This window comes from Hyla sarda, chromosome 4, assembly GCF_029499605.1.
Source record: "Hyla sarda isolate aHylSar1 chromosome 4, aHylSar1.hap1, whole genome shotgun sequence".
NCBI lineage: Eukaryota > Metazoa > Chordata > Amphibia > Anura > Hylidae > Hyla > Hyla sarda.
Window position 1 is genome coordinate 79,352,946 of NC_079192.1, and position 26,844 is coordinate 79,379,789.

Here is a 26,844-nt window from a genome sequence, read left to right on the forward strand (position 1 = left end):
ACTAAATGGGTTTAGTACAGTCAAAAAAAGTAGAGGTAGCTTTGTATGGGTTTAAAGGGGTTAACCAGGAAAAAACTCTTTTTTTTTATATATCAACTGGCTCCAGAAAGTTAAACAGATTTGTAAATGACTTCTATTAAAAAATCTTAATCCTTTCAGTACTTATGAGCTTCTGAAATTTAGGTTGTTCTTTTCTGTCTAAATAATCTCTGATGACACGTGTCTCAGGAACCGCCCAGTTTAGAAGCAAATCCCCATAGCAAACCTCTTCTAAACTGGGCGGTTCCCGAGACACGTGTCATCAGAGAGCACTTAGACAGAAAAGAACAACCTAAACTTCAGAAGCTCATAAGTACTGAAAGGATTAAGATTTTTTTAATAGAAGTAATTTACAAATATGTTTAACTTTCTGGAGCCAGTTGATATATATAAAAAAGTTTTTTCCTGGAATACCCCTTTAAGCAAAACATTTTTCCATGCTTATAAATGGAGGTCTTATAAAGCACGCGTATGGATTTCAGGTACCGTATAGATGACTGGGACAGGCAAAGGCTTCTCAACTAAAAATCTGCCATTTGTGAACATGCCCTAAGACTCCAACTGTTGTAAGGATGGACTAAACTGAGAACGAACACTGTGCTAGACCGTTTTAGGGATCCTTGGACCTTCCTTATTAGATTTCCTTGCCGTCCCTACACAATGATGTGACTAATCCAAGCCCAGGGAACTATAAGTCTCTGTCTTGGATGATATTTTAGTATTTCTTGTATAACTCGTAAGACGACGTCCAGTGAAAATGACCGGTTTCATAGGTGTTTTACATTATCTTGGGGCACAATCGGAATCAAAAACCAGTCGTATCACTTCTTATCCAGGTCACAGCTGGTTATCTGTGTCGTAGATCCTGATTTATCTCTGGAGCCTGCAGATATGTTTCCATCATTCCATTCCCTGGACCTGACTCTCTATTGTTTCTTATCTTTGTACTAGTGTTTGGGCCTTGTAAATTGTAGGCCATCTAGTTTTCTTCCAGCCCCAATAGAACTAGTGTTAAAGGGGTATTCCAGTGAAAAACCCTTTTTTTCATATCAACTGGCTCCAGAAAGTTAAACAGATTTGTAAATGACTTCTTTAAAAAAAAAAAATCTTAATCCTACCAGTACTTATCAGCTGCTGAAGTTGAGTTGTTATTTTCTGTCTGACCACAGTGCTCTCTCTGCTGACACCTCTGTCTGTCTCAGGAACTGTCCAGAGTAGGAACAAATCCCCATAGCAAACTTCTACTCTGGACAATTCCTGAGACGGACAGAGGTGTCAGCAGAGAGAGCACTGGTCAGACAGAAAAGAACTCCACCACTTCCTCTGGAGCATACAGCAACTGGGAAGTACTGGAAGGATTAAGATTTGTTTTAATAGAAGTCATTTACAAATCTGTTTAACTTTCTGGAGCCAGTTGATATGGAGAAAAAAAAAAACAGTTTTTCACCGGAATACCCCTTTAACAACAAGTAAGGTACTAAACATACAAAAGGATCCAATAGTTAAAATTCAACATTCCGGATCCATCTATCCCCTAATGTCATCTGTTGGGGAGGGTCAAGATCCACATTGGCCGGAATGCCTAGGACCCACTAGTACAATTGACTCTGGGGCCCACCATAAAGTTAAATGCAAATATTACCTGTATTACCTGCAGCAAAAACATCACATTTGTACCATGATTTGTTTCAAAACCAGTCCTTGCTTGCCATGATATTATGCAAATTGCAGCAAAATGCATAGACATTATTCAGGGGCTCACCGGGGAAGGGGGTCCATCTGCTCCCCTGTGTTACAGTCCGAGTCTGATCAAGAGGTCCCCATACGAGTAACATAGTCACCCAGTCCCACCATAATTGGCAGGTTCAGTCGACACATGTCTAATGTATATGGGGGTCTTAAGGCTAAAACAGGAGTCAGTGGCAACTTACTCTTCATGAAACACAGAAGCAAAGGATTTGTAACACCTCTATAACAGAAACCACAATGCAGTATCAGATTCGTTGTACAGTGGCTACCACCGTGCCCATTGGGCCCTGTTGCCGGTCATGGTGTCCATGGTTTGACAAGAAAAGTCGTGATACACGTAGCAGTATTTTTCTTGTAAAAAGTGATTGAATTTACCCAATATGTAGCATCCCAGTGTCTCATCACACCATGTGATTGGTTGTTGGGATCTCACTGTTCTTGCAACTTTAAGTCCCTTGAAAGTTTAGATCCCAATGAATAACTTTGCAAATGGGCTCCGTGTCAACCAGTTCTTTTTCTTAATTTCTTTTCCACTCAAACTGCTATTTACCTTCTTGCGTGATGTTAAGATTTCTTTTTTTGTTTTTATCTATAGAAGATGGAGAGTTCCTGGCTCTGGACTTGGGAGGAACAAATTTTCGAGTCTTGAGGGTGAAAGTATGTGATAACGGAATGAAAAAGGTGGAGATGGAGAACCAGATCTATGCCATCCCAGAAGACCTAATGAGGGGCAGTGGATCACAGGTAGGTTTCTGTTCATGCTATTGTCAGATCAGAGCTTTAACCCCTTCCCGACCTATGACGTACATGTAGGTCAAGCAGATACTGGCGGCATCCCACTGCGCCTGGTAAGATCACTAATAGCCAGCCATCTTGCCTCTGGACGTAGGGGGTTTCATCCCCCCCTCCCCCTTCACAGTGATCGTTCCTATCAGCTAGTCAAATCTGACTAGCTGATGGCAGCGTTTCGCACATAAAAATCCTGAGCAGCGCAGTGTTTGTGTCCTGATCACGGACACAAACACCATGTCTCCAGTGTCCCTTACCCGTACCAAGCTGCCGACGCAGTGCCCGCTGTGCCCACATGCATGCTTCACTTCCAGGTGAAGGAAGAGTAAAATTATAATTTTTTTTTTTATAAAGGAGCTGTTTAGTTGTACAACAGCTCCCCCTAGTGCCCTAAACCTGTTACTGCATCTTTTGTGCACTAGACACTAGGGGGAGCTGTTGTACAGAAGTAAAAAAAAAAAAAAAAAAAAAAAAAATTAAAAAAAAAAAAAAATATATATATATATATATATATATATATATATATATATATATATATATATATATATATATATATACAGACACATGTATATTCAACATTTTATTGTTCCCCCCCAAAAATGTGATTTTTAACTTTTGGAGAAAATTTGAAAAAAATGCTCATAATAATAAAAGGCTTCTAGTGTCGTAAAAAAGTAAAAGAATGTTTAACAAATGATGCCAGCATAAAGTAGACATGTTGTGGATGTGAATAACTACATTTATTTGGCATGACTATTTCTGTTACAAGTAGAGACTTTCAAACCTAGAGAAATGAAAACATTTTCACTATTTTAGAGTTTTTCACAAAAATTGCACCAATAATATAAAGTACAACATGTCTCGAAAAAACAATCTCCGAATCACTCTGCCAGGTAAAAGCAGTCCAAAGTTATTACCACTTAAAGAGACACATGTCAGATTTGAAAAAACGCACTGGGTCATGAAGGCCAAAACTAACTGGGTCATGAAGGGGTTAAGTTGGTTGGTCTGTCAAATACGACAGGAAGAAAAAAAACAACGCAGCATGCCGCACTTTACTTCCTGTCAAAACCCACACCATGTCTGGACCCGATGGACCACGTTATAAGTCAGCAGGGTCCGCTGGGCACAGTTGGTGTCTGTGGTTTAGGGGGTCCAGCACTGCCGTCATGGCTTCCGTTGTTACCGAATACGACCTAAGGGCATACAGAAGAGCTAGATGATGGTGCTGTCCAATGGCAATCTGTTACATTCTTAGAGAAAGATAAAATATGATTTTTTTTATTGTTAGCAACTTTGCTATGTTTTTTTTTTTTTTTCTAAGCATGTAAGAGTATACAGTGGTCCCTCAAGTTACAATATTAATTGGTTCCAGGATGACCATTGTATGTTGAAACCATTGTATGTTGAGACCATAACTATGGACACCTGGTTATTGGTTCTAAAGGCACCAAAATGTCATCCAAAAATAGGAAAATTGAGAATTAAAGAAAAATAAGTAGATAACTAATATAGATAAAGCAAATCCTTACATATAAAAGTAAGAAAGAGCTGCTGGGAGCTGTAAATCACTGTCTGTTTCCCAACCATGGTGCCTCCAGCTGTTGCAAAACTACAACTCCCAGCATGCCCGGGCAGCCAAAGGCTGTCCGGGCATGCTGGGAGTTGTAGTTTTGCAACAGCTTGGGGCACCCTGCTTGGGAAGCACTGGTCTATGTAGAGTACAGGAGCTTCTTCGGGGTCCTGTACAGTACACACAGTGTCCTAAAAAAGAGTAACATGGAGTCGCCCTCACCTGGTGTCCAAAGGAGAAGCTAACTCTGGCCCAAAGAGTAGTACAGAACATGTAATGCCTCCCCGTACTGTAGGGGGCGCTACCAGACACCAGTCAGTGCATACGCTTCAGTAATATAGTTTTACCAGTGAATGCCCATTCTGATTGGTCAGTTCATTGACACGATTCACAGATCTGGACTGTCCATAACATTGTATGTTGAGTCTGGTTTCAACTTATGATGGTCAAGAAAAGACTATTGTATGTTGAAACTATTGTATGTTGAGGCCATTGTAAGTTGAGGGATCACTGTATTGCCTTGCATATAGGAAATAGGATGGAAGATGTGTATATACACTAACCCCCCCCCCAGTATTTAGGATAAATTTGGCTGGGACGGCTGGAAGTCATGCAGAATGCAGCCAGCTTTAGAAATTGCCGTCCTCAGCATTCCCTGCTGCTCCTGTACACTGCAGGCGGTTTCCCTTTACACACAAGTAGATCTTTTCTGCCAGCGAGTGATTTCGGGAATAATAACACACCCGCTCCATTACAATAACTTGCACAATCCTGGCTCCGCTGTGCCCGGCTCCTGCCATCTTTAATGCTGCTAGTCATTTTGACATGTTTTGTCAGGGGCTTGGCAAAGAAAACAGTGGAAAAAAAAAAAAGTGCCCAGCTTGATATTACTGGGCAAGCTGAAAAACGTCAGTAAATGGCGCTTACAGGCAGAGGGCATCTTATTAGGCACAACTGTAATGGAAATATCTCATTAGCCAGTCGTGTGGCTGCAATGCGTCACCTTGTTAAATCAATGCCACTAAGTATTTAGGATGCTCTTTGGATCCTGCACATACTAAATGGGTGCACCTGAAACCACCAAAAACGACACAAAGGGGTTGTCTCGTGAAAAGACCACTTGTCCGTATGCATTATATTGATATCATAGAGCAGTGTTTCCCAACTAGGTTACCTCCAGCTGTTCCAAAACTACACCTCCCGGCATTCCCAGACAGCCCTCGGCTGTCCGTGCATGCTGGGAGTTGTAGTTTTGCAACAGCTGGAGGCAGCCCGGTTGGGAAAGACTGTAATAGAGGGAGGCCCTGTTTCTGTAGACCTATGACTATTAAAGGGGTATTCCAGGAAAAACCTTTTTTATTTATTTTTTTTATTTTTTTTTGTATATCAACTGGCTCCAGAATGTTAAACAGATTTGTAAATGACTTCTATTAAAAAATCTTAATCCTTCCAATAATTATCAGCTGCTGAAGTTGACTTGTTCTTTTCTGTCTGGCCATAGTGCTCTCTGCTGACATCTCTGTCTGTCTCGGAAACTGCACAGAGTAGAAGAGGTTTGCTATGGGGATTTGCTTCTACTTTGGACAGTTCCCGAGACACGTGTCATCAGAGAGCACTTAGACAGAAAAGAACAAGTCAACTTCAGCAGCTCATAAATACTGAAAGGATTGAGATTTTTTAATAGAAGTCATTTACAAATCTGTTTAACTTTCTGGAGACAGTTGATATATATATCTATAAAAAAGTTTTTTCCTGGATAACCCCTTTTAATACCTGAGGATTCAACTGTCTAAGGGAGCGTTCACACGCTATTACTAGCAGTGGGTTACCCGCTGGGGGAATCCTGCTGCGAGTTATGCTACCATTGATTTAGATCGGTCCACAGACAGTCTGCAATAGTGTCAGATTTGCGGACTGTCTGTGGACCCATTCACATGAATGGTAGCGTAACTTGCAGGGGATTTCCCGCAGCGAAGTCCATCAAAGTGACATCTGTGCTACTATATGTTCTTGAGGTTATAGGATCAGACTACACCCTTTTTTGTAGTCTGTCACCAAGGAGACGTATATGTTTGCAAATAATCTGTGTATGCTAAATAATTACCTTGAGGAAGAATTTCCTCTTTTACAAAGTTGCTTCCGTATTTCCATCAGATGAATTGTAACAAATATAACATTGGTTGACATAGCCTTTAAAGGAGTACTCCGGTGCATATTTTTTTCATTTTAACCCGTCCGGGCTGCAAAATAAAAGAAAACACACTTTCTCTTATCTGCCAACGAGCCCCCGGAGCTCCGGTACAGGTGTTCGGTCCCCAGGCTGTATTCTTCTTACTTCCTGTTAGCCCGGCACGTCACACGAAGCATCAGCCTATCACCGGCCGCAACGATGTCCCGCCTCGGCCAGTGATAGGCTGAAGCTCTGTGTGACGTGCCGGGCTAACAGGAAGTAAGAAGAATACAGCCCGGGGACCGAACACCTGTACCGGAGCTCCGGGGGCTCGTTGGCAGATAAGAGAAAGTGTGTTTTCTTTTATTTTGCAGCCCGGACGGGATAAAATGAAAAAAGTGTGCACCGGAGTACTCCTTTAAATGATTCTATTCATGTAATGCAGTAAAGAGTATGTCAGCACGTCTTCCACCTATGAATCCCCACGGGTAGCATTCACATGGGGTTTCTCATTTGGCATCACTGCCAGCATTCACAGAATGTCTGTTTACTAAATCTATTTTTGCTGTGGCTATGAATGTACCGTATGTCTTTTATAACCAGAAGGTTTTGCTTCTTATTTTACATCATATTTTCTTTCATTATCTCCAGCTCTTTGACCACATTGCTGAATGTCTGGCCAACTTCATGGACAAGCTGCACATCAAGGACAAGACTTTACCCTTAGGGTTCACTTTCTCCTTTCCTTGCTACCAGTCGAAACTGGACGAGGTGAGCGGAACATAATAGGCCTGGCTTTATCGTGGGCTATTGAGCATGTACATATCTGCACACTACATGAGTATTGTTTTAAGACGACCCAACACTTCTCCTGACACAACTAAAACATGAAGGGGTTTTACAACTGTTTTGGAAAATTGCATATGGATCTTTATACTTCCAGTACTTATTAGCAGCTGTATGCTACAGAGGAAATTCTTTAATTTTTGAATTTCTTTTTTTGTCTTGTCCACAGTGCTCTCTGCTGACACCTCTGTCCATGTCAGGAACTGTCCAGAGTAGCAACAATTTCCTCTGTAGCATACAGCTGCTAAAAAGTACTGGAAGGATAAAGATTTTTTTAATAGAAGTAATTTACAAATCTGTTTAATTTTCTGGAGCCAGTTGATATAAAAAATAAAAAAAATTTTTTCCACCGGAGTACCCCTTCAAGTGGGGACAGTAATGCTTTATAGTCATAATCCTCTTATCCTATATATATATGTATGTATGCCTGTGTATGTATATATAAAAAAGGCATAAGTATTCCTCTTAGAGAGAGGCACCACTTCTGGTGTATGGAGATTCAACAGGTCATCAAGCCTCTCACTAGCCAAGCCAGAACCCCCTACTCTGTACTGACGAAGAGCAAAGACTCCGAAACAGTGCTGTCTGCAGATAGGTCCTCTTCTCTTCTGGGGAGAAGTCTGGCTTGGCATTTAATCCCAATCAGTTTCTGAGACTCCATAATTGGAGCTAATGCTGATCTCCAGGGAATTTGATGAGCTACTTTGCATATTCCCATATATACATACATATATATATATATATATATTTATATATATATATATATAATGTGTATATGTATGTTCCACCATAACCCCCAAATAGATAGAGATATTTTGATGAAACTTGGTATAAATCAACCCTAACGCACCCCCTTATGCGAGGGTGGGGTTTTTGTCTGAAGTCCCAGGCAAGTCTTTGGGACTTCTGGTACTGATCATGTTACTCTCAGGCTGCAGAGATTGGCCATTTTTTTTTTTTCTTTCAATAGTTTTTTTATTGAATTTTGCCATAATAGAAAAACATAAACATGTATAAAGGACAGACGCAGCTATCAACTTATTATTTTACGACAACAAACACAGCGAACATTTTATTACTGTATATAGGTAGACTTGGTTGTCGATTCAATCTTACATATAAGACAGGCAGTTGTTTAACCAAAAGGAAAACAGAAATAAAATAAATAAGAATAAAGGACATATAACCTCTCCGACATGACATACATAGTAGTAGTATACGTGCATACCAATAATGTTATAGTTTAAAGTTTTTTAAATGCATTGCAGTTATAACCTGTGGGGTCACCAAGCAGAAAGTGTTACGGTGCCATCACAGGGGGAATTAAACATTACATGGTGCCCACTAAAGTCATTGAGTAGTCTGGGTAAAGCACTGGTGAGCTAAATCCTCTAGAAAGAGACTCTCTTTGCAGCCACCTTCTGATCCATCACATTGCCATCCCAAATGATGGACCCCTGCTTTTATTGGGGTGCTAGAACATGCTTTTTTTTTTCTAAACCAGACAAATTGGGTGACAGTAAAGGATTTATAATGTGCGGCTCTTACTGTTCCCATACTATACTGCACCCGGGCAGGTGAATGCTTTTTCTGTAATATCACGATCTTGTGTGTTATTTCAAGGGCATGATAGGGCTGGATACATAACAGGCTGGTAGCCGCTTATCAGCTTGCGTCATGAGAAGGACGATGGCAGATAAAGCGAACACGATCCCAGGCCGTGATGATTGACAGTTCCTATTGCTTGGACCAGTTGTCCTATGATCTTTCCCAAGTATTTAGAATTCTTATGTCCCATTAGCACATGTGCCTTATTATATATAAGCTAGCTACAGTATAGGCCCATACATAAGCCTATTCAGGTCAAGAGCCATACTGGGCTTCCATACAAGAATAGTAACACAAAGGTCATACCTTTTAGCCATGTGCACTTCATCCCAATGTGAGAAGCACTGAAGTTTTTCTTTATTGCATTTGACCTCTTCCACAGGAATAAAAGTCATTTCACCATAATCACAGTTTCTCTAATAAACTTTTTCCACAGAGCATCTTGGTGAACTGGACTAAAGGATTCCATGCCTCCGGCGTGGAAGGAAGAGATGTGGTTACTCTGTTAAGGAAAGCTATTAAGAAACGTGGGGTAAGGGAGACTTTTATTTTACCCAACCTTCAGTTCTTGACTTAAAGGGGTACTATGCCCCTAGACATCTTATCCCCCTATCCAAAAAGAATAGGGGATAAGATGTCTGACCGCGGGGTTCCCGCCACTGGGGACCCCAACGATCTTGGCTGCGGCACCCCAGACATCCGGTGCACAGATCGAACTTTGCTCCGTGCCAGATGACTGGCAATGCGGGGCGGAGGCTCATGGCATCACGGTCACGCCCCACTCGTGACGTCACGGCCGCGCCCCCTAAATGCAAGTCTATGGGAGGGGGCGTGACGGACGTCACGCCCCCTCCCATAGACTTGCATTTAGGGGGCGCGGCCGTGACGTCACAAACGGGGCTTGGCCGTGATGTCACAAGCCTCTGGCGCTGAACCTGACACTCTAAACTAACGCCTTTGGATAGGGGATAAGATGTCTAGGGTTGGAGTACCCCTTTAAGTGTATAAAAATCGGATTAATAATGCAGAGTGAGATGGTACATGGTGCGTGACTGCCATCCATTCAGCTGTCAATCCACAGCCGTTAGTTACAGATAGACAGACAGTACATGTGGGTGTGGATGGAATAAGCCTAAATTACACTTTACTTTCTGTATAATTTATCAGATTTTTGTAGCAATACATGTGGGTACAGTGTGTTTTTAAACCTGAACACTTTGGTATATTACATCTTGTTATTTTTCCCCTCTTTTCATTATAGGATTTTGATATTGATATTGTTGCAGTAGTGAATGACACAGTGGGCACAATGATGACCTGCGGATATGACGACCATAACTGTGAGATCGGACTTATCGTTGGTAAGTGGGTATTGGCGGTATATACTGTGCACTCAAGGCATTTAGCTGTACGTCTTGTCTGATCTTATGAGTATTTTCTGATCTTGCCAGGTACCGGTACAAATGCCTGCTACATGGAAGACCTGCGTCACATAGACCTTATAGAAGGGGATGAGGGGCGCATGTGTGTGAATATGGAGTGGGGAGCTTTTGGAGATGACGGATCTTTGAATGACATCAGAACTGAGTTTGATCGAGAAATTGACATGGGGTCTTTAAACCCAGGAAAACAAATGTAAGTATCTCAATTTCTGCTCCCTTCTCTAATGCACTTTATGTAACAACTTCAAGGTAAACAGGAATCTTTTCATCATGTTACAGTTTACTGACACTAGAGGCTACTGTGGAAGCTGTTATAAGTGGGGACCACATAAAATTAGAGTGCTGAGGGTTAAGTGTATAAAACATCCACAACAAAGAGAAGTATGGCTGGCACAGCCGCTACTTCACAACAAGCCCATAAGCCGGACTAGCTGGGATGCGCGGGCACATGCACTTAGGTGGGTTAACTTCGTGGGGTGCTCAATCTTAATGCAATAGTGTTCAAATGCTTCCAACAATCGAGAGCCAGAGAAAGGGCAATACGCGCGAAACAATTGTCGCTCCGTTGATGAACGCACCGGCATGTACACCTGTTCACACATGATGTGGAATAAAACGCAACTTGATTTACGCGGTGAGTGCCATCTATCTATTTTACTCAAGTGTATAAAAGTCACCGACATTCTGCTGACTAAATATATGACTAAATATGTGCAGACCCAACCTCAAGTGGCATTAAAATCAGCACAAAATGTGCCCTGCCAGGAGCTTCATTGTATGGGTTTACGGCCAAGCAGCTGCACACAAGCCTTACATCACCACGCAAAATGCCAAGTGTCTAATGGAGAGGTGTAAAACTGCCACCATTGGGCTCTGGAGCGGGGGCAACATGTTCTGTAAAGTGAGTAACCACGCTTCTCTATATGGAGTCTGATTGACCAGTCAGGGTTTGTTGAATACCAGGAGAACGTTACCTGCATAGTGCCAGCTGAATAGTATGGTGAAAGAGGGATAATACGATGGGGGTGTTTTTCAGGGGTAGTCTAGGACCTTAAAGAGTACCTGTCATCAACAAAAACTTTTAATATGTTGTTTATAATCATTAATGAAGACATATTGTAATATATCTTCATTAAAAAATATTAATAGTTATACCAGTTTTTTCATTTGATACTTTTGGCCCCTAGGGGTCTCTCTTCTATGCCTGGTCTGCAGGCAGCTTCCTATGCTTTTCATAGTAAGTGTACAGCTTTTAGGACTAATGCTGAAAGGGCTCTGGTCCTTCCACCGGAAGTTCAGTACTCTCAACTCAGGACTCGCTCCCAGCCTGGAGCAGCACTGTGAGCTACAAGCCTGCAAATGCCTCTCATATAACAGAGGCCAGTCACCACCCCCTCCCCCTGCTCTGTGTTCTCCCTGCCCCCCACCACATATTATCTTATACATTGTATTATCTCACTGCACTCCCTGCTCAGTGCCCCCCCCTGACATTCATCTTAATTACTGCCTCTGTAATTGCTCCCACCGCCCCTGGTTCTCAGCATGGACTTTTTAGTGCAGAGAGACACAGGAGAGAGAGAGAGACCGAGGCTGCCGTCCCTCCCCTGTACTTAGTCTGTATGCACACTGCAGAGCAGTGTTTCCCAACCAGGGTGCCTCCAGCTGTTGCAAAACTACAACTCCCAGCATGCCCGGACAGCTGTTGGCTGTCTGGGCATGCTGGGAGTTGTAGTTTTGCAACAGCTGGAGGTACCCTGGTTGGGAAACACTGCTTCAGAGGGAGAGCAGCATACAGGAAGACTGGCAGAAGCAGAGTCCCGGCCAGGCTTCATGTGACATCATGCCTGCCGGGACCCGCCTCCTTCCACCCCTCAGAAAGACAGTGCTTCTGAGCTAATGAAGAGGGATACAAAAAGGTATTTCCACTGCGTTTTAAACCTCAATAAACACAGGGATAGGCATAGTTAGAGTAAGGGACAGATGGGGAGGGGGATCAGGGAAAGTTGATAAAAGGTACTCTTTAAGTTCTAGTGAAAGGAAATCTTAAGACTTTATTATGCCATGACATATTGGACAATTGTCACTTCCAACTTTGTAGAATCAGTTTGGGTTGGGCCCAGGGTTCAAGGTCCATGAAGTCATGGTTGGATAAGGTTGGTGTGGAAGAACTTGACTGGCCCGCAGAAAGCCCTGACCTTAAAGGGAAACTCCATTACATAAGTACTTATCCCCTATCCACAGAATCCCTTGGATAGGGGATAAGTGTCTGATCGCTCATGGTCTGACCGCTGGAATTCCCCGAAATCTCCTGCCCGGAAACTTAGCCCTCTCCATGAAGGGAGCGACCTCTGCTCTGTGCATGGATTACTGTCGACCACGGCATTAAGTAATGGCCCCTCAATTTTTCTCTATGGGAACGCTGTATCTGTGCACAGAGAGGAGGTCGGACCCTCCCCGAACAGATACTTTTTCCTATCCACGGGAACCAGTGGATATAGGATAATTACTGTACCAGAGTTTCCCTTTAACTCCATCCGATACCTTTGTGATGAACTAGAATTGAGATTGTGAGCCAGGCTCTCTCACCCAACATCAGTGTCTGACCTCACAAATAATATTCTGGATGAATGGCCAAAATCCCACCTCCACCTTCAGAATCTTGTAGAGCGTCTATCCAGAAGAGTGGAAGCTGGTATAACTTTAAATGGGAGGACCAGCTCCATATTGATGCCTATGGATTTAGAATGGGATGTCCTAAAAGCTCCTGTAGGTGTGATGTGTAGGTGTCCCAATACTTTCGTCCATATAATGTGCTCCTCAATCATTTCAATGACATAGCTAGGGGTAGTAGAGAACTATATGCATCTGATGTATGAGCTCACAGGATTGTCTAGACTGGATAAACCTTCAGAAAGTTTATTTTATTGATAGAAAACAGAAATCTTGAAATGTAAACTCAAAGAATATTAGCAAGTTGAGGCATATATTAAGACATATCCGGAGATCATGAGTCTTATGATTGTGCGTCTTGATCAGGTGACTGTCTCGCATCGATTCCAGGGACAGGCTGTTCTGCAAGTTGTGTCATTCTGCTCCTGGGTTTCCTTTTGCTCCATAGTGCCAGTCCATTGTTCTCCTTTTGGTATCAGATTGTGAAATAAGAATGGATCCTCCCCTTAGAAATATAACCTAGTGTATAACATAGAATTCGAGAACTGAGCCAGTTAATGGTCCACCCCACAACATATCTGTGTCGATGGCCCCTGAAATGGACACTTATCTGCTATATATATTTTTTGCTGTATAAAGATCTTATGTAACCTGGCATTGCTACGGGTGGCAGCGTTTCAGTGCAATGCCAGGTGCAAGTAGTAATGGGTTTAGTGTTATTGCACAAGAGCAAAAACTCTGGGGGAGATTTATCAAAACCTGTCCAGAGGAAAAGTTGCTGACTTGCCCATAGCAACCAATCAGATCACTTCTAGGTATCGGCCGATATCGATTTTTTAGGACCCATACCGATAATCTCTGACCTTTCAGGCTGATAGCCGATAACTTATACCGATATTCCGGTATAAGTTATCGGCTATTGACCCCCACCCGGCCCCGCAGAAGCCACTGCAGATCAATGATTTAAAGCGGGCGCTTTAAATCAATGAACTGCAGCAGCTTTTGTGGGGCCCGAGACCGCCGCCGCCACCCGCTTCTCGCCCCCTGCCTGTCCTGGGGTCCTCCCTAGTCCAACCACTGCCGCCGCTGCCCCATTGCCTCCCCCATATCTGGTTTTATAATTATCTGTTCCCGGGGTCCGCGCTACTTCTGGCTCTGGTGGCGTCCTGAGCTGTCACTGTGCGCACTGACGGTGACGTTACGTTGAAGGCGTCACTTGTCATTGCGCTGCGCAGCGCGCAGGATGCCGTAGGACATCACTGGAGCCAGGAGTAGCACGGACCCCGGGCCCCTGAAACAGGTAATTATAAAACTGGGGAGGCAATGGGGCAGCGGCGGCGGTGGTCTCTGGCCGGGGAGGCGGAGCTGGGGGGCGGGGCATTATCGGCATATCGGCAAGATAATTGCCGATACCGATAATGTCCAAAATCGTGAATATCAGCCGATAATATCGGCCAAACCGATAATCGGTCGATCCCTAATCACTTCTTTCATTTTTGAAAAGGCCTGTGAAAAATGAAAGAAACAATCTGATTGGTTGCTATGGGCAACTCAGCAACTTTTCCTCTGGACAGGTTTTGATGAATCTCTATCCCTGTTTTACACTAGTTTTCACACTGCAACATTGCCACCTGCTGGTTGTTTAAGGTACTGAAGTCTCTAAACCCATATTTCCAGATTTTCCTAACCTATTGTTCTCCATTGTTTCCAAACCTACAATTGTCCCGCTGTTGCAAAACTACAACTCCCATCATGCCCTGACAGCCTTCGGCTGTCAGGGCATGATGGGAGTTGTAGTTTTGCAAAAGCCAAACAGCCACAGATTTACATTAAAGTTAGTAGATGCTATTAAAACGCAATTCATAATGGCCACCGTCTCTTTCAGGTTTGAAAAGATGATCAGCGGGATGTATATGGGTGAGCTCGTCCGGCTCATCCTAGTCAAGATGGCGAAGGAGGATCTGCTTTTCGGGGGGAGGATCACAGCTGATCTTCTGACCACTGGACATTTTGAAACCCGCTACGTCTCCGAGATCGAAAAGTAAGGACCTTTTAAAGTAGGGAACCTACTTAGCAGGACGTTATCTGTGCAGATCCATATTTGTATCCATAGGGGGCAGTATTCTAATAGTCAGGACTACGGGGGGAGATTTATGAAAATCTGTGCAGAGGGAAAGTGGATAAGCATTTAGATATGAACAGTAGAAATCTTGACTACTTCTTAGAAAAACAGAGCTGATTTCATTATAAAAAAAAACAGCACCACCCCTGTCCTCAGGTCGGGTGTGGTATTGCAGCATAGTTCCATTGAAGCGAATAGACCCAAGTTGTAATAGCACACACAATCTGAGGACAGGTGTGGTGCTGTTTTTAGAAAAAAATTTGCTCTGTTTTTCTATTCATGGATAACCCTTTTTGGGTATGTTCACACAGGTCAGAAGTGCACGATGATTTTACTTACTGTTGTATATGATGCTGTCACCATATATTTGATCTATTTATTATGTAAAATATAATCATAAAGCATTTATATTGTAAGATATCACAGTATTACATGAATACACCAGTGTGCCGCCATATTCCCCTTATGTAGTGTTGCTGTTATCTTATGCAGCACTGGGCTCTTCTGCCACCTGCAACTGCCCCTCCATTTACCCCTTGCAGCAAAACACTGTTTCTAAATGGCGCTGCGGCACGGCAGGGTTATGAAGTGAGCTCAGGAGCTGAGTTCGCATCATACCCGTTCAGGCAGATGTCCGGTGTAGTGAAGAATTGTGTGTCTTGAAGCGTTCTGTGTCCCGAACAGCTGGAAAACATTTTTTTTATTTTAAATCAACTGATGCCAGAAAGTTGAACTGATTTGTAAATTACTTATATTTTAAAATCTTAATCCTTCCAGTACTTATCAGCTGCTTTATACTACAGAGGAAGTTGAGTTGTTCTTTTCTGTCTAACCACAGTGCTCTCTGCTGACACCTCTGTTCATGTCAGGAACTGTCCTGAGCAGGAGAGGTTTGCTATGGGGATTTTCTCCCACTCTGGACAGTTAATGACATGGACAGAGGTGTCAGCAGAGAGCACTGTGGCCATACAGAAAAGAACTACACAACTTCCTCTGTAGTATACAGCAGCTGATAAGTACTGGAAGGATTAAGATTTTTAAATAGAAGTAATTTACAAATCTGTTCAACTTTCTGGCACCAGCTGATTTAAAAAACAAATGTTTTCCAGTGGAGTACCCCTTTAAAGAGAGTTGCTACCACCACATATTGGGGCATATTTGCTTAGACTGTCAAGTCTAAGTACTGCACAGCGTAACAATGTACTGTATCTATCATAGTGATAAATTTGGCACATGTTTAGACTATCTAGTCTAAGTTTAGCCCACCTATCAGTTGGCTTATGTTACACTTAAAGGGGTACTCCCGTGGAAAACTTAAAAAAAAAAAATGTTTTAAATCAACTGGTGCCAGAAAGTCAAACAGATTTGTAAATTACTTCTATTAAAATTGTTGAATCCTTCCAGTACTTCTTAGCTGCTGAATACTACAGAGGAAATGGTTTTCTTTTTGGAACACGGTGCTCTCTGCTGACATCATGACCACAGTGCTCTCTGCTGACATCTCTGTCCATTTTAAGAACTGTCCAGAGTAGGAGAAAATCCCCATAGCAAACATATGCTGCTCTGGACAGCTCCTAAAATGGACAGAGATGTCAGCAGAGAGCACTGTGGTCGTGATGTCAGCAGAGAGCTCGGTGTTCCAAAAAGAAAACCATTTCCTCTGTAGTATACAGACCTTAAAAAGTACTGGAAGGATTAAGATTTTTTAATAGAAGTAATTTACAAATCTGTTTAACTTTCTGGCACCAGTTGATAAAAAAAAAAAAAAGTTTTCCACGGGAGTACCCCTTTAATTATTGGCATCCAAGCAACGTCAAGTGTAATGCCAAGCCATGCCTGTTCCCTTTAAACCACACCTACTTGTAAATGTGCCAGTCGTGTAGGCCATTTTTTAGTGCATTTGCAATAGCAAATCTGCACCAATTTCTCCTTTTTCATATACGATGCAATGTCACGCTCTCTATGATTAACTCCAGTATTGTATTACATATAAGACACTATTATATCATTGATACTGTTTCTGACTCTGCTCTTTCTCCTGCACTTACAGAGACAAAGAAGGGATCAAAACAGCCCATCAGATCCTGAGTAAGCTGGGGCTGGAGCCCTCTCATGAGGATTGTGTGGCCACACATAGGATCTGCCAGATAGTTTCTTCTCGATCTGCCAACCTATGTGCCGCCACGCTTGCTGCTGTCCTGAGACGCATCAAAGAGAACAAAGGAGCGGAACGCTTGAGGTCAACGGTTGGAGTAGATGGCTCGGTCTACAAGAATCACCCACAGTAAGTCAATGAGCTGTTTTCTGGATAGGGGGTAGAAGGGACCATATTGTTTCCTAGTATCAGGAATAGAAAGCATTATGCAGTATGAAATCCAAGATTATTGGCAAATATATAGCATCTTGATTTTCCTTAGCTTTGCACGGCTTCTTCAGAAGACTGTCCGCAGACTGGTGCCTGACTGTGATGTCCGATTCATCCGATCAGAGGACGGCAGTGGTAAAGGAGCTGCCATGGTGACCGCTGTAGCTCACCGCTTGGCGAACCAGCGTCACGAACGGGAGAAGACACTTGAAGCCCTCAAGCTTAACACCGAGCAGCTTCTAGAGATTAAGAGGATCATGAGAGTTGAGATGGAGAGGGGCCTGAAAAAATCTTCTCATGAAGAAGCCACAGTCAAGATGCTACCGACATACGTGAGATCAACTCCTGATGGCACAGGTGAGGGGGGGCCTCAGAGCTCGGTTCAGATTAGGTTGTCATTATTCAGAAGATATGGTCAGTATAAAAGAGTCAAACAACAGTGACTCATTTATACTGACCAACTTTCCTTATGGCCTATCCTTATGATTGGTACACACATTGTGCAGAAAGAGTGGGCTGTGGTGCTCATTGCAGTCCCTTTATTTGGTAATGCAGATAAAGGGTTTATCCCGCGATCAAAAGTTCACCAGATATGGGATAACTAGCTGAATTGGTGGTGGTCAGACTGCTGTTACCCTCACCGATCATGAGAAGTTAAAGGGGTTATCCAGGCAAAACCTTTTTTTATATACAGTGGTCCCTCAACATACGATGGTAATTCGTTCCAAACGACCCATCGTTTGTCGAATCCATCATATGTTGAGGGATCCGTGCAATGTAAAGTATAGAAAGCTGTACTCACCTGTCCCTGCCGCTCCCAACCGCATCCTCACCGCTCCCGATGCTGTCCCAGGGGCTCCCGATGCTGTCCCGCTGCTCCGGTGTCTTCTTCGGGATCCGCCGGCTTCTTCCGCATCTTCTGCAGGGTCCGGGCCTTGCTTTCTGGTGACACTATTACACTGCTGCGCCGGCGCGGCGTGCGTAGTGACATAATAACGACGCCGGAAAGCGAGGCCCGGACCCTGGAGAAGATGCAGAAGACGCCGCAGGATCGCGAAGTGGACCCGGAGCAGCGGGAATAGGTGAGCGAACCTGCCCGGGAGGCTTAAACTGCTATCCGACAGCAGCTTAAGCATTTTGCGCTGTTGGATAGCAGTTAATGCGATGGCCATGACATATAAAAGCATCGTATGTCGATGTTGACATCAACATGCAATGGCCTCTGATTTTGTCATATGTCGGGGCCATCGCAGGTAGGGGGGTTACTGTATATCAACTGGCTCCGGAAAGTTAAACAGATTTGTAAATTACTTCTATTAAAAAAATCTTAATCCTTCCAATAGTTATTAGCTTCTGAATTTTTCTGTCTAACTGCTCAATGATGATGTCACGTCCCGGGAGCTGTGCATGATGGGAGAATATCCCCATAGGAACTGCACAGCTCCCGGGACGTGAGTCATCAGAGAGCAGTTAGACAGAAAACAACAACTCAACTTCAGAAGCTAATAACTATTGGAAGGATTAAGATATTTTAATAGAAGTAATTTACAAATCTGTTTAACTTTCCGGAGCCAGTTGATATATAAAAAAACCTTTTTTGGCCTGGAATACCTCTAACCCAATATGAATCGAGTGGCAGTGTGAATGCTCAGCCACTGCTCTGTTCATTCTCTATGGGACTTTTGAGCATAGCCGATTGCTAAACATGGCTACATTCAGAAGTCCCATAGACAGTGTACAGAGGGATAGACAAGCATGCACGCTGCCTTTCAATTTACTAGAGCAGTGTTTCCCAACCAGGGCGCCTTAAGCTGTTGCAAAACTACAACTCCCAGCATGCCCGGACAGCCTTCGGCTGTCCGGGCATGCTGGGAGTTGTAGTTTTGCAGCAGCCGGAGGCACCCTGGTTTGAAAACACTGCACTAGAGAGTCAATTCAACTAAGTTGTCATGATCAGTGGGAGTCCCAGCAGTCGGACCTTGACCAATCAGCTATTTTTCTATTGTGTGAACAGGTGATAACTTTTAACATTGGTATAAACCCTTTCAGTGGGGCTGAGCTGTACAAGACACAACCACACGAATAAGAGGAGAGCTCCATTGGGTATTACATTGATAGCCTATTTAAAACCTCTTTGAGAAGACCACCCACAATTTCAATAAAAAGGGGTCGTCTATGGAAGTAGTCTTTTTAGAAAGTGGCCACTACGCATTATGTATGATTGACTTGAACGATGTCGCGCAAAATCTGGTCTGGGTAACAGGGTTGGTCTTCTCAAAGAGGTATCGCTGTATCTTGAAAAAAAAAATATATACTTTTAAGTGTACCTGTCTTCAACAAAAACCTTTTATATAATGTAGATAATACCATTATATGTATATATTTGTAATATACATTGGGTAAAAATTGTGCATATTTTTGGGTGAAAAAATGCTGTCCCTGCAGCTATTGCCTGTGTGTCTCTATGAGGAGTCCAAATACAGGAAGTGAGGGCAGGATAAAGCAGGGCTCTGTGCAGGCTCCTGGCTTGTCAATCATCCTACTGTGTGATCCGGGGGGGGGGGGGGGGGGGGGTGTGTCATAGAGCCTCAGTGCACACTGTCCTGCTTTTCATTACTGCACAGAGCCCTGCTTGTCCACCCTCACTTCCTGTATTTGGACTCCTCACAGAGACACACAGGCAATAGCTGCAGGGACAAAAATATACACATTCTTTAACCAATGTATATTACAAATATACATATAATGGTATTATCTACATTATATAAAAAGTTTTTGTTGATGACAGGTACGTATTAATTTATAATTGGTCCAGGCCATCAGCTCTAAATAATACTGAATACAGTGATCCCTCAACCTGCGATGGCCCCGACATATGATAATTTCAACATACAATGGCCTCTCAGAGTCCATCGCATGTTGAAGGCAGCATCAACATATGATGCTTTTGTATGTCGGGGCCATCACATAAACGGCTATCAGGCAGTGCAGACTGCTTCAGCTGCCGTCGGATAGCCCTTTAAGGTGCCCCGTGTGGTCCGGTGATGGTCACTCACCTGTCCCCAGCGCTCCAGACCATTCTCTACAGGATCCCCTGCATTGTCTTCGCTCTCCTTCGTCGTCATCACGTCGCTGCGCACGCCGTCCCATCATCCAATAGGAGCAGCGTGCGCAGCGACGTGATGACAGCAATGAAGAGCAACAATCCCGGCCAGCAGAGACGGTCCGGAGCGGCGGGGACACCCCGGGGACGCGGCGACAGCGATGGAGGGCGACATCCAAGGCAGGGATGACGGTGCGGAGCGGCGGGACAAATGAGTTTAACTTCCTATACTTTACATTGCACGGATCCCTCAACCTAAGATGGTGTCAACTAACGATGGTTCATTTGGAACGAATTACCATCGTATGTTGAGGGACCGCTGTAATACACTGGGTTCTGACAGCATCACAATGTACTCTTTCAGAGAGAGGAGACTTCCTGGCTTTGGATCTCGGGGGCACAAATTTCCGCGTTCTGCTGGTGCGTGTTCGGAGTGGTATGAGACGTGGGGTGGAAATGCACAACAAGATCTACACCATCCCTCAGGATGCCATGATAGGAACCGGAGAGGAGGTGAGAACTGCTGAATATTCCTGCCCTTTAATGGAGATGAGCTGTAATAAATGAAAACATGAATTCAGAATTGCTGACTCTGCTTCATATTGTCTGTTACCCTGATATATTTTCTTATATATGTATTATAAATAATTGACTATATTTTATTTGTTATTCATTGCAGCTGTTCGACCACATAGTTCACTGCATTGCTGATTTCCTGGAGTACATGGGCATGAAAGGAGTCTCTCTGCCCCTTGGGTTCACTTTTTCCTTCCCGTGCCACCAGAACAGACTGGATGAGGTAAATGGAGGAAAGCAGAATATTCTGTGTTGGTTGTAGTCCATAATCTCTTCATTGAAAGCTGGCTATAAATGAAACCTAGCTGTCCGCTAAAGTCTCCTAATCTCCACGTACACATACCTGTGCCTGCATGTATTCTGAATGGGGAAAAATACATGCAGGCACAGCCAAGCTGAGCATGCATGTGAATGTGGAGAATAGGAGTGGGTTATCTCACTGCAAAATAAAAGAACAGGGCATGTGGAAATCCAGTATGCCTGATCCTTCTCTGTCCTGACATCTGTCATTAGGGGAAGAGCAAGGGCACCCCCATACACATTAGTTGGTCAGCCGATCCTGCCGAAATTAGCGGGTTCAGACAGCATTAATCTGATGTGTATGACTAGCTTTTGTCATTAAGGCGGCGTTCACATGATCGAAAATGTGCGAAATGTCCGCAGACTCTAGGACCACTTGGAAATGCGCCGTCTCGTAGACAGCAATGCATTTCTGAGCAGAATTTGCAGAAAGAATAGGCATGTCTATTCTTTCTGCGGATGCCGGAATTAAGATTTCTGTGGCAAAAACATTCCGAGCGGAATATCCCTGCGGAATTCCGCTCAGAAAGTCTGCCGTGTGAACATAGCCTAAAGCAGAAAGGTGTTGGAGAGCAGCTATATTCAGCTGAATCTTCATATCATAGTCTTTAAAGGGGTACTCCGCTGCTCAGCGTTGGGAACCAACTGTTCCAAACGCTGGAGCCGGCAGCTTGTGTAGTCATAGCCCCCCCCCCCCTCATGCCATCATGCCCCGCCCCCTCAATGCAAGTATATGGGAGGGGGCGTGACTGATGTCACGCCCCCTCCCATAGACTTGCATTGAGGGGGTGGAGCAGGACGTCATGAGGGGCGGGGCTATGACGTCACAAGCTCCTGGAGTACCCCTTTAATCTGTGGCTTTACAAAGGACTGCAGGTAAACCTACTAAATGAACATTTAGCTCCAACGGATCCATGACAAATCCCGTTCTGCTACATCATATCGGTAGTTTACATTTCCTTTTGCCTCTTCGTGCGCACTTCCTTATGACCTATTTCGTGAGTAGGTTCATGGTGCTTTTTGCAAAATACAGATCATTATTCAAGCTTTTTCTGCTGAGCCTAAATCCTATCATGTTCAGTAGCGTCGTACAGTAATCGTTGAGGATTAGTCTTTAAAGCAATCAAAGATATTTTCCTTAGTTTTCGTCTTCAGTTGAACACAACTGAACTATGGAAGCTAAAAGGGCACTCTTTGTCCCAGCGTTCGGAACATTTTGTTCCGATTGCTTGTAGCAGGTGGCGGGGGTTGTGATGTCACGGCCACGCCCCTCGTGATGTCACGTCACGCCCCCTCAACGCAAGTCTATGGGAGGGGGCGTGGCGGACGCCACGCCCCCTCCCATAGACTTGTGTTGAGGGGGTGTGGAGTGATGTCACGAGGGGCGTGGCTGTGACGTCATGACCCCGCACCCAGCATTCTAAATGAACGATGGGTGCTGCACAGAGATCGGTAGGGTCCCAGCGGCGGGACCCCACGATCAGACATCTTATCCCCTATCCTTTGGATAGGGGGATAAGATGTCTAGGAGTGGAGTACCCCTTTAAGTAGGGGTATAGGCTGCAAAGCTTAGCTGAAAATACATGGATACTATGGAGGAGGTATGGGCATCATGAATCCTGGAGTTATCTAACAATCCTGTATGTGTATATTTTCGTATAGGGCATTCTCCTGAAGTGGACCAAAGGGTTCAGAGCATCTGGATGTGAAGGAGAAGATGTTGTAAATCTCCTGAAAGAAGCCATCCACAGGCGAGAGGTGGGTATTTTGCACCCTGCACGGAGGAGGAGCAGCAACAGTGTATTTGTCTGCTTTACTACATATAGCGAGCACATTGTTTGTTCATTCCTTTAGTTTGTTAAACTATTACTAAGGCTGTGTTTTGCATTCTCCTACTAGTTCTAGCAGCTGCTGGGAATTTGTTTTCCCTGTTGCTGTTCCCGACCACCTGAATTGCTTCCTCTTGCATATCGAGACCATGTAACTTCGGAGAGACCGGGAATTTTCGTGGTGCTGATCGGGGAGAAGTCAATCACGGTGCGTACATCAAGATAAAATTCCTTTAATGGTTAAGGTGCACCTTAACCATTAAAGGAATTTTATCTTGATGTACGCACCGTGATTGACTTCTCCCCGATCAGCGCCACGAAAATTCCCGGTCTCTCCGAAGTTCCCTGGTCTCCTTAAAGGGGTACTCCGGTGAAAAACTTTTTTTTTTTTTTTTTTTAAATCAACTGGTGCCAGAAAGTTAAACAGATTTGTAAATTACTTCTATTAAAAAATCTTAATCCTTCCTGTACTTATTAGCTGCTGAATACTACAGTGGAAATTCTTTTCCGTTTGAAACACAGAGCTGTCTGCTGACATCACGAGCACAGTGCTCTCTGCTGACATCTCTGTCCATTTTAGGAACTGTCTAGGGTAAAAGGAAATCCCAATAGAAAACATATGCTGTTCTGGACAGTTCCTAAAATGGACAGAGATGTCAGCAGAGAGCACTGTGCTCGTGGTGTCAGCAGACAGCTCTGTGTTTCAAAAAGAAAATAATTTCCGCTGTAGTATTCAGCAGCTAATAAGTACAGGAAGGATTAAGATTTTTTAATAGAAGTAATTTACAAATCTGTTTAACTTTCTCGCACCAGTGGATTTAAAAAAAAAAAAAAAGTTTTTCACCAGAGTACCCCTTTATTCTTCACGGGAAGGCTGCAGATGGGTCCATGAATATCTTGTCATTCATTACGTGCTGTCCATTGTTGTGTATGCCGGTACACAACCGGAGTGGGTAAGCGGCCATTGTGCCCCCCTTTGTATAATTACCATCCAGCACGTGTGATCCTCCACAGGGAGCGCCTTTTTGTTGCTTTTATATTCCTCTTGCATATGGAACTATAGGGGCAGTATTCCCCAACCAGTGTGTCTTCAGCAGTTTCAAACCTACAACTCCCAGCATGGTACAGTAATGCAAAGTACCGCCCTGTTCAAGCCTATAGGAGTGTGGTCCCAAAACAGCACCACATCTGCTCTTAGGTTGTATGTGGTATTACAACTGGGCTGCAATTCCACACTCAAACTGAGAACAATAGTGGTGCTATTTTTGGAAGAAAGCAGCTATGTTTTTCCAGTCGTGGATAAGCCTACTGCACAACCATAAAGTGAAAGGATAAAATTTACCTTTTACGTCTACAATTGTATGAGATTTTTCTTATTGTATAGTATTCACTGATCTGTTTCATTATCTGTAGGAGTTTGACCTGGATGTAGTGGCCGTTGTGAACGATACCGTGGGGACTATGATGACTTGTGGCTACGAAGACCCACATTGTGAAATGGGACTGATTGTCGGTAAGACTGCCTGATGAAGCCGTGCATGTGCGGTGAAACGCGTTGCATTTTAATAAACCTTTTATACTCACCTGATGTGCCTGTTCCGAGTCAGCGCCGCAAAAGACCCCCCGCACCTTTAAAGTCCATTTGTCTCTATTTTAATGTTATGGCTGATCAGTGTTAGTTATTTGACATTTATTGACAGGTCATAATCTCTGTAGTTTGGATCCACAAGTATAATATGGGTCTTCACCTTCTTTCCATTTGTCAACCTCAGGTACCGGCAGCAATGCTTGTTACATGGAAGAGATGAGAAACGTGGAGCTGGTAGAAGGGGAGGAAGGCAGAATGTGCGTCAATATGGAGTGGGGAGCCTTTGGTGACAATGACTGTATGGAAGATTTCCGAACAGAGTTTGACAGAGCGGTGGATGAACTGTCTCTGAATCCTGGCAAGCAGAGGTAGGTTGCTTTACAACAAAAATGCCAAAATCCTCTAAAAAGACATCCGTTTTTAAAGGGGTCCTCTGGTGGAAAAATATTCTTTTAAATCATCTGGTGCCAGAAAGTTAAACAGATTTGTAAATTACTTCTATTAAAAAAATCTTTACCCTTCCAGTACTTTTTAGCAGCTGTATTGAACATTCTTTCCTTGTCCACAGTGCTCTCTGCTGACACCTGATGCCCGTATCAGGAACTGTCCAGAGCAGGAGAAAATTATACAATCTCTGAAGGAGGCTATGACGGATCATTAAGGGGGTACTCTGGTGGTAAACATTTTTTTTTTTTTTTTTTTTAATCAACTGGTGCCAGAAAGTTAAACAGATTTGTAAATGACTTCTATTGAAAAATCTTTACCCTTCCAGTACTTTGTAGCAGCTGTATGCTACAGAGGAAATTATTTTCTTTTTGAATTTCTTTTTTGTCTTGTCCACAGTGCTCTCTGTTGACACCTGATGCCCATATCAGGAACTGAGCAGGAGAAAATCCTCATTGCAAACCTATGCTGCTCTGGACAGTTCCTGACATGGACAAATGTGTCAGCAGAGAGCACTGTGGACAAGACAGAAAAGAAATTCAAAAAGAAAATAATTTCCTCTGTAGCATACAGCTGCTAAAAAGTACTGGAAGGGTAAAGATTTTTTAATAGAGGAAATTTACAAATCTGTTTAACTTTCTGGCACCAGTTGATAAAAAAAAAAAAAAAAAATTTATGTTTTCCACCAGAGTACCCCTTTAATGATCCATCATAGCCTCCTTCAGAGATTGTATAATGTAAAATCTGCTATTGCAGCTGCAGGATTGTCTCCGCACGGCGCTCTTACACAACAACATTTGTGTCATACTGTGCCGGAAGAAAGATGGAAGATTAAAGGACCCACTCTTGCCTGAGACATGTCCTGTCCCCTGTATTGTGTCAGAGATTATGTTCTCCTATAAAAACATCACAGTGCTGTACGCAAGAAATATTAACACTTTACTTTTAAGTTTACATTTTCCCCACAAATATTTAGAATTAGAATGTAACTGTGTATGGGGTTTATTAGAATGTCTGTTTTCTGGGGAAAATATATTTTGTTGCACTTCTCTTCCTGATGGGGGCAGCATTGCTTCCGTGGTCCAAAGTTAGTTTCAAGCAAATGATATGAGCAGAGCAAACACATCATGTAGATGTATTGAGGCTTGTATTATGTGTGGGTTACAATAGCAGTAAAGGCAATGCCACGCCCCCTCCCATAGACTTGCATTGAGGGGGCGTGGTGTGACGGCATGAGGGACGTGGCTGTGATGTCATGACCCCGTCACCCATTCCAAGTCTTCGGAACAAAATGTTCCAAATGCTGGGGCAGCGGAGTACCCCTATAAAGTGGCTTCTTTATTTTCATCAAATTAAAATATGTCTTAGCAAGGCCCAAATAGATACACAGCAATCCTTACGGACCTCCGATAGACTTGCATTGAGGGGGCATGGTGTGATGTCATGAGGCTGTGGCTGTAACGTAATGACTCTCGCCACCAGCACCCAGTGTTCTAAGTGAACGCCGCATGCTGCACAGAACTGCAAGTATTACGTCTTTACAACTTTTTTGGGTGTGTGGTTTACCCCCCGAATTTGGTGATGCATAATATCATTACAGCATTAGCAGGTCAGAGTTGACTTGCTATAGA

General features: G+C 43.5%; 1 protein-coding gene across 6 annotated transcripts in view; it reads left to right on the forward strand.

Annotated features, from left to right (window-relative positions):
• The window catches only part of LOC130368136 (hexokinase-2), a 72,303-nt gene that overhangs the window by 40,842 nt on the left and 4,617 nt on the right, over positions 1-26,844 (forward strand). For all 6 annotated transcript variants that reach the window (XM_056571482.1, XM_056571480.1, XM_056571481.1 and 3 more), the window contains 13 exons: positions 2,384-2,532; positions 6,972-7,091; positions 9,211-9,306; positions 10,036-10,135; positions 10,226-10,409; positions 14,772-14,927; positions 17,059-17,292; positions 17,426-17,730; positions 20,841-20,989; positions 21,156-21,275; positions 23,015-23,110; positions 24,595-24,694; positions 24,954-25,137. In XM_056571482.1, coding sequence (XP_056427457.1) covers positions 2,384-2,532; positions 6,972-7,091; positions 9,211-9,306; positions 10,036-10,135; positions 10,226-10,409; positions 14,772-14,927; positions 17,059-17,292; positions 17,426-17,730; positions 20,841-20,989; positions 21,156-21,275; positions 23,015-23,110; positions 24,595-24,694; positions 24,954-25,137 — 1,993 coding nt within the window. The remainder of the gene's footprint in view (positions 1-2,383; positions 2,533-6,971; positions 7,092-9,210; positions 9,307-10,035; positions 10,136-10,225; positions 10,410-14,771; positions 14,928-17,058; positions 17,293-17,425; positions 17,731-20,840; positions 20,990-21,155; positions 21,276-23,014; positions 23,111-24,594; positions 24,695-24,953; positions 25,138-26,844) is intronic.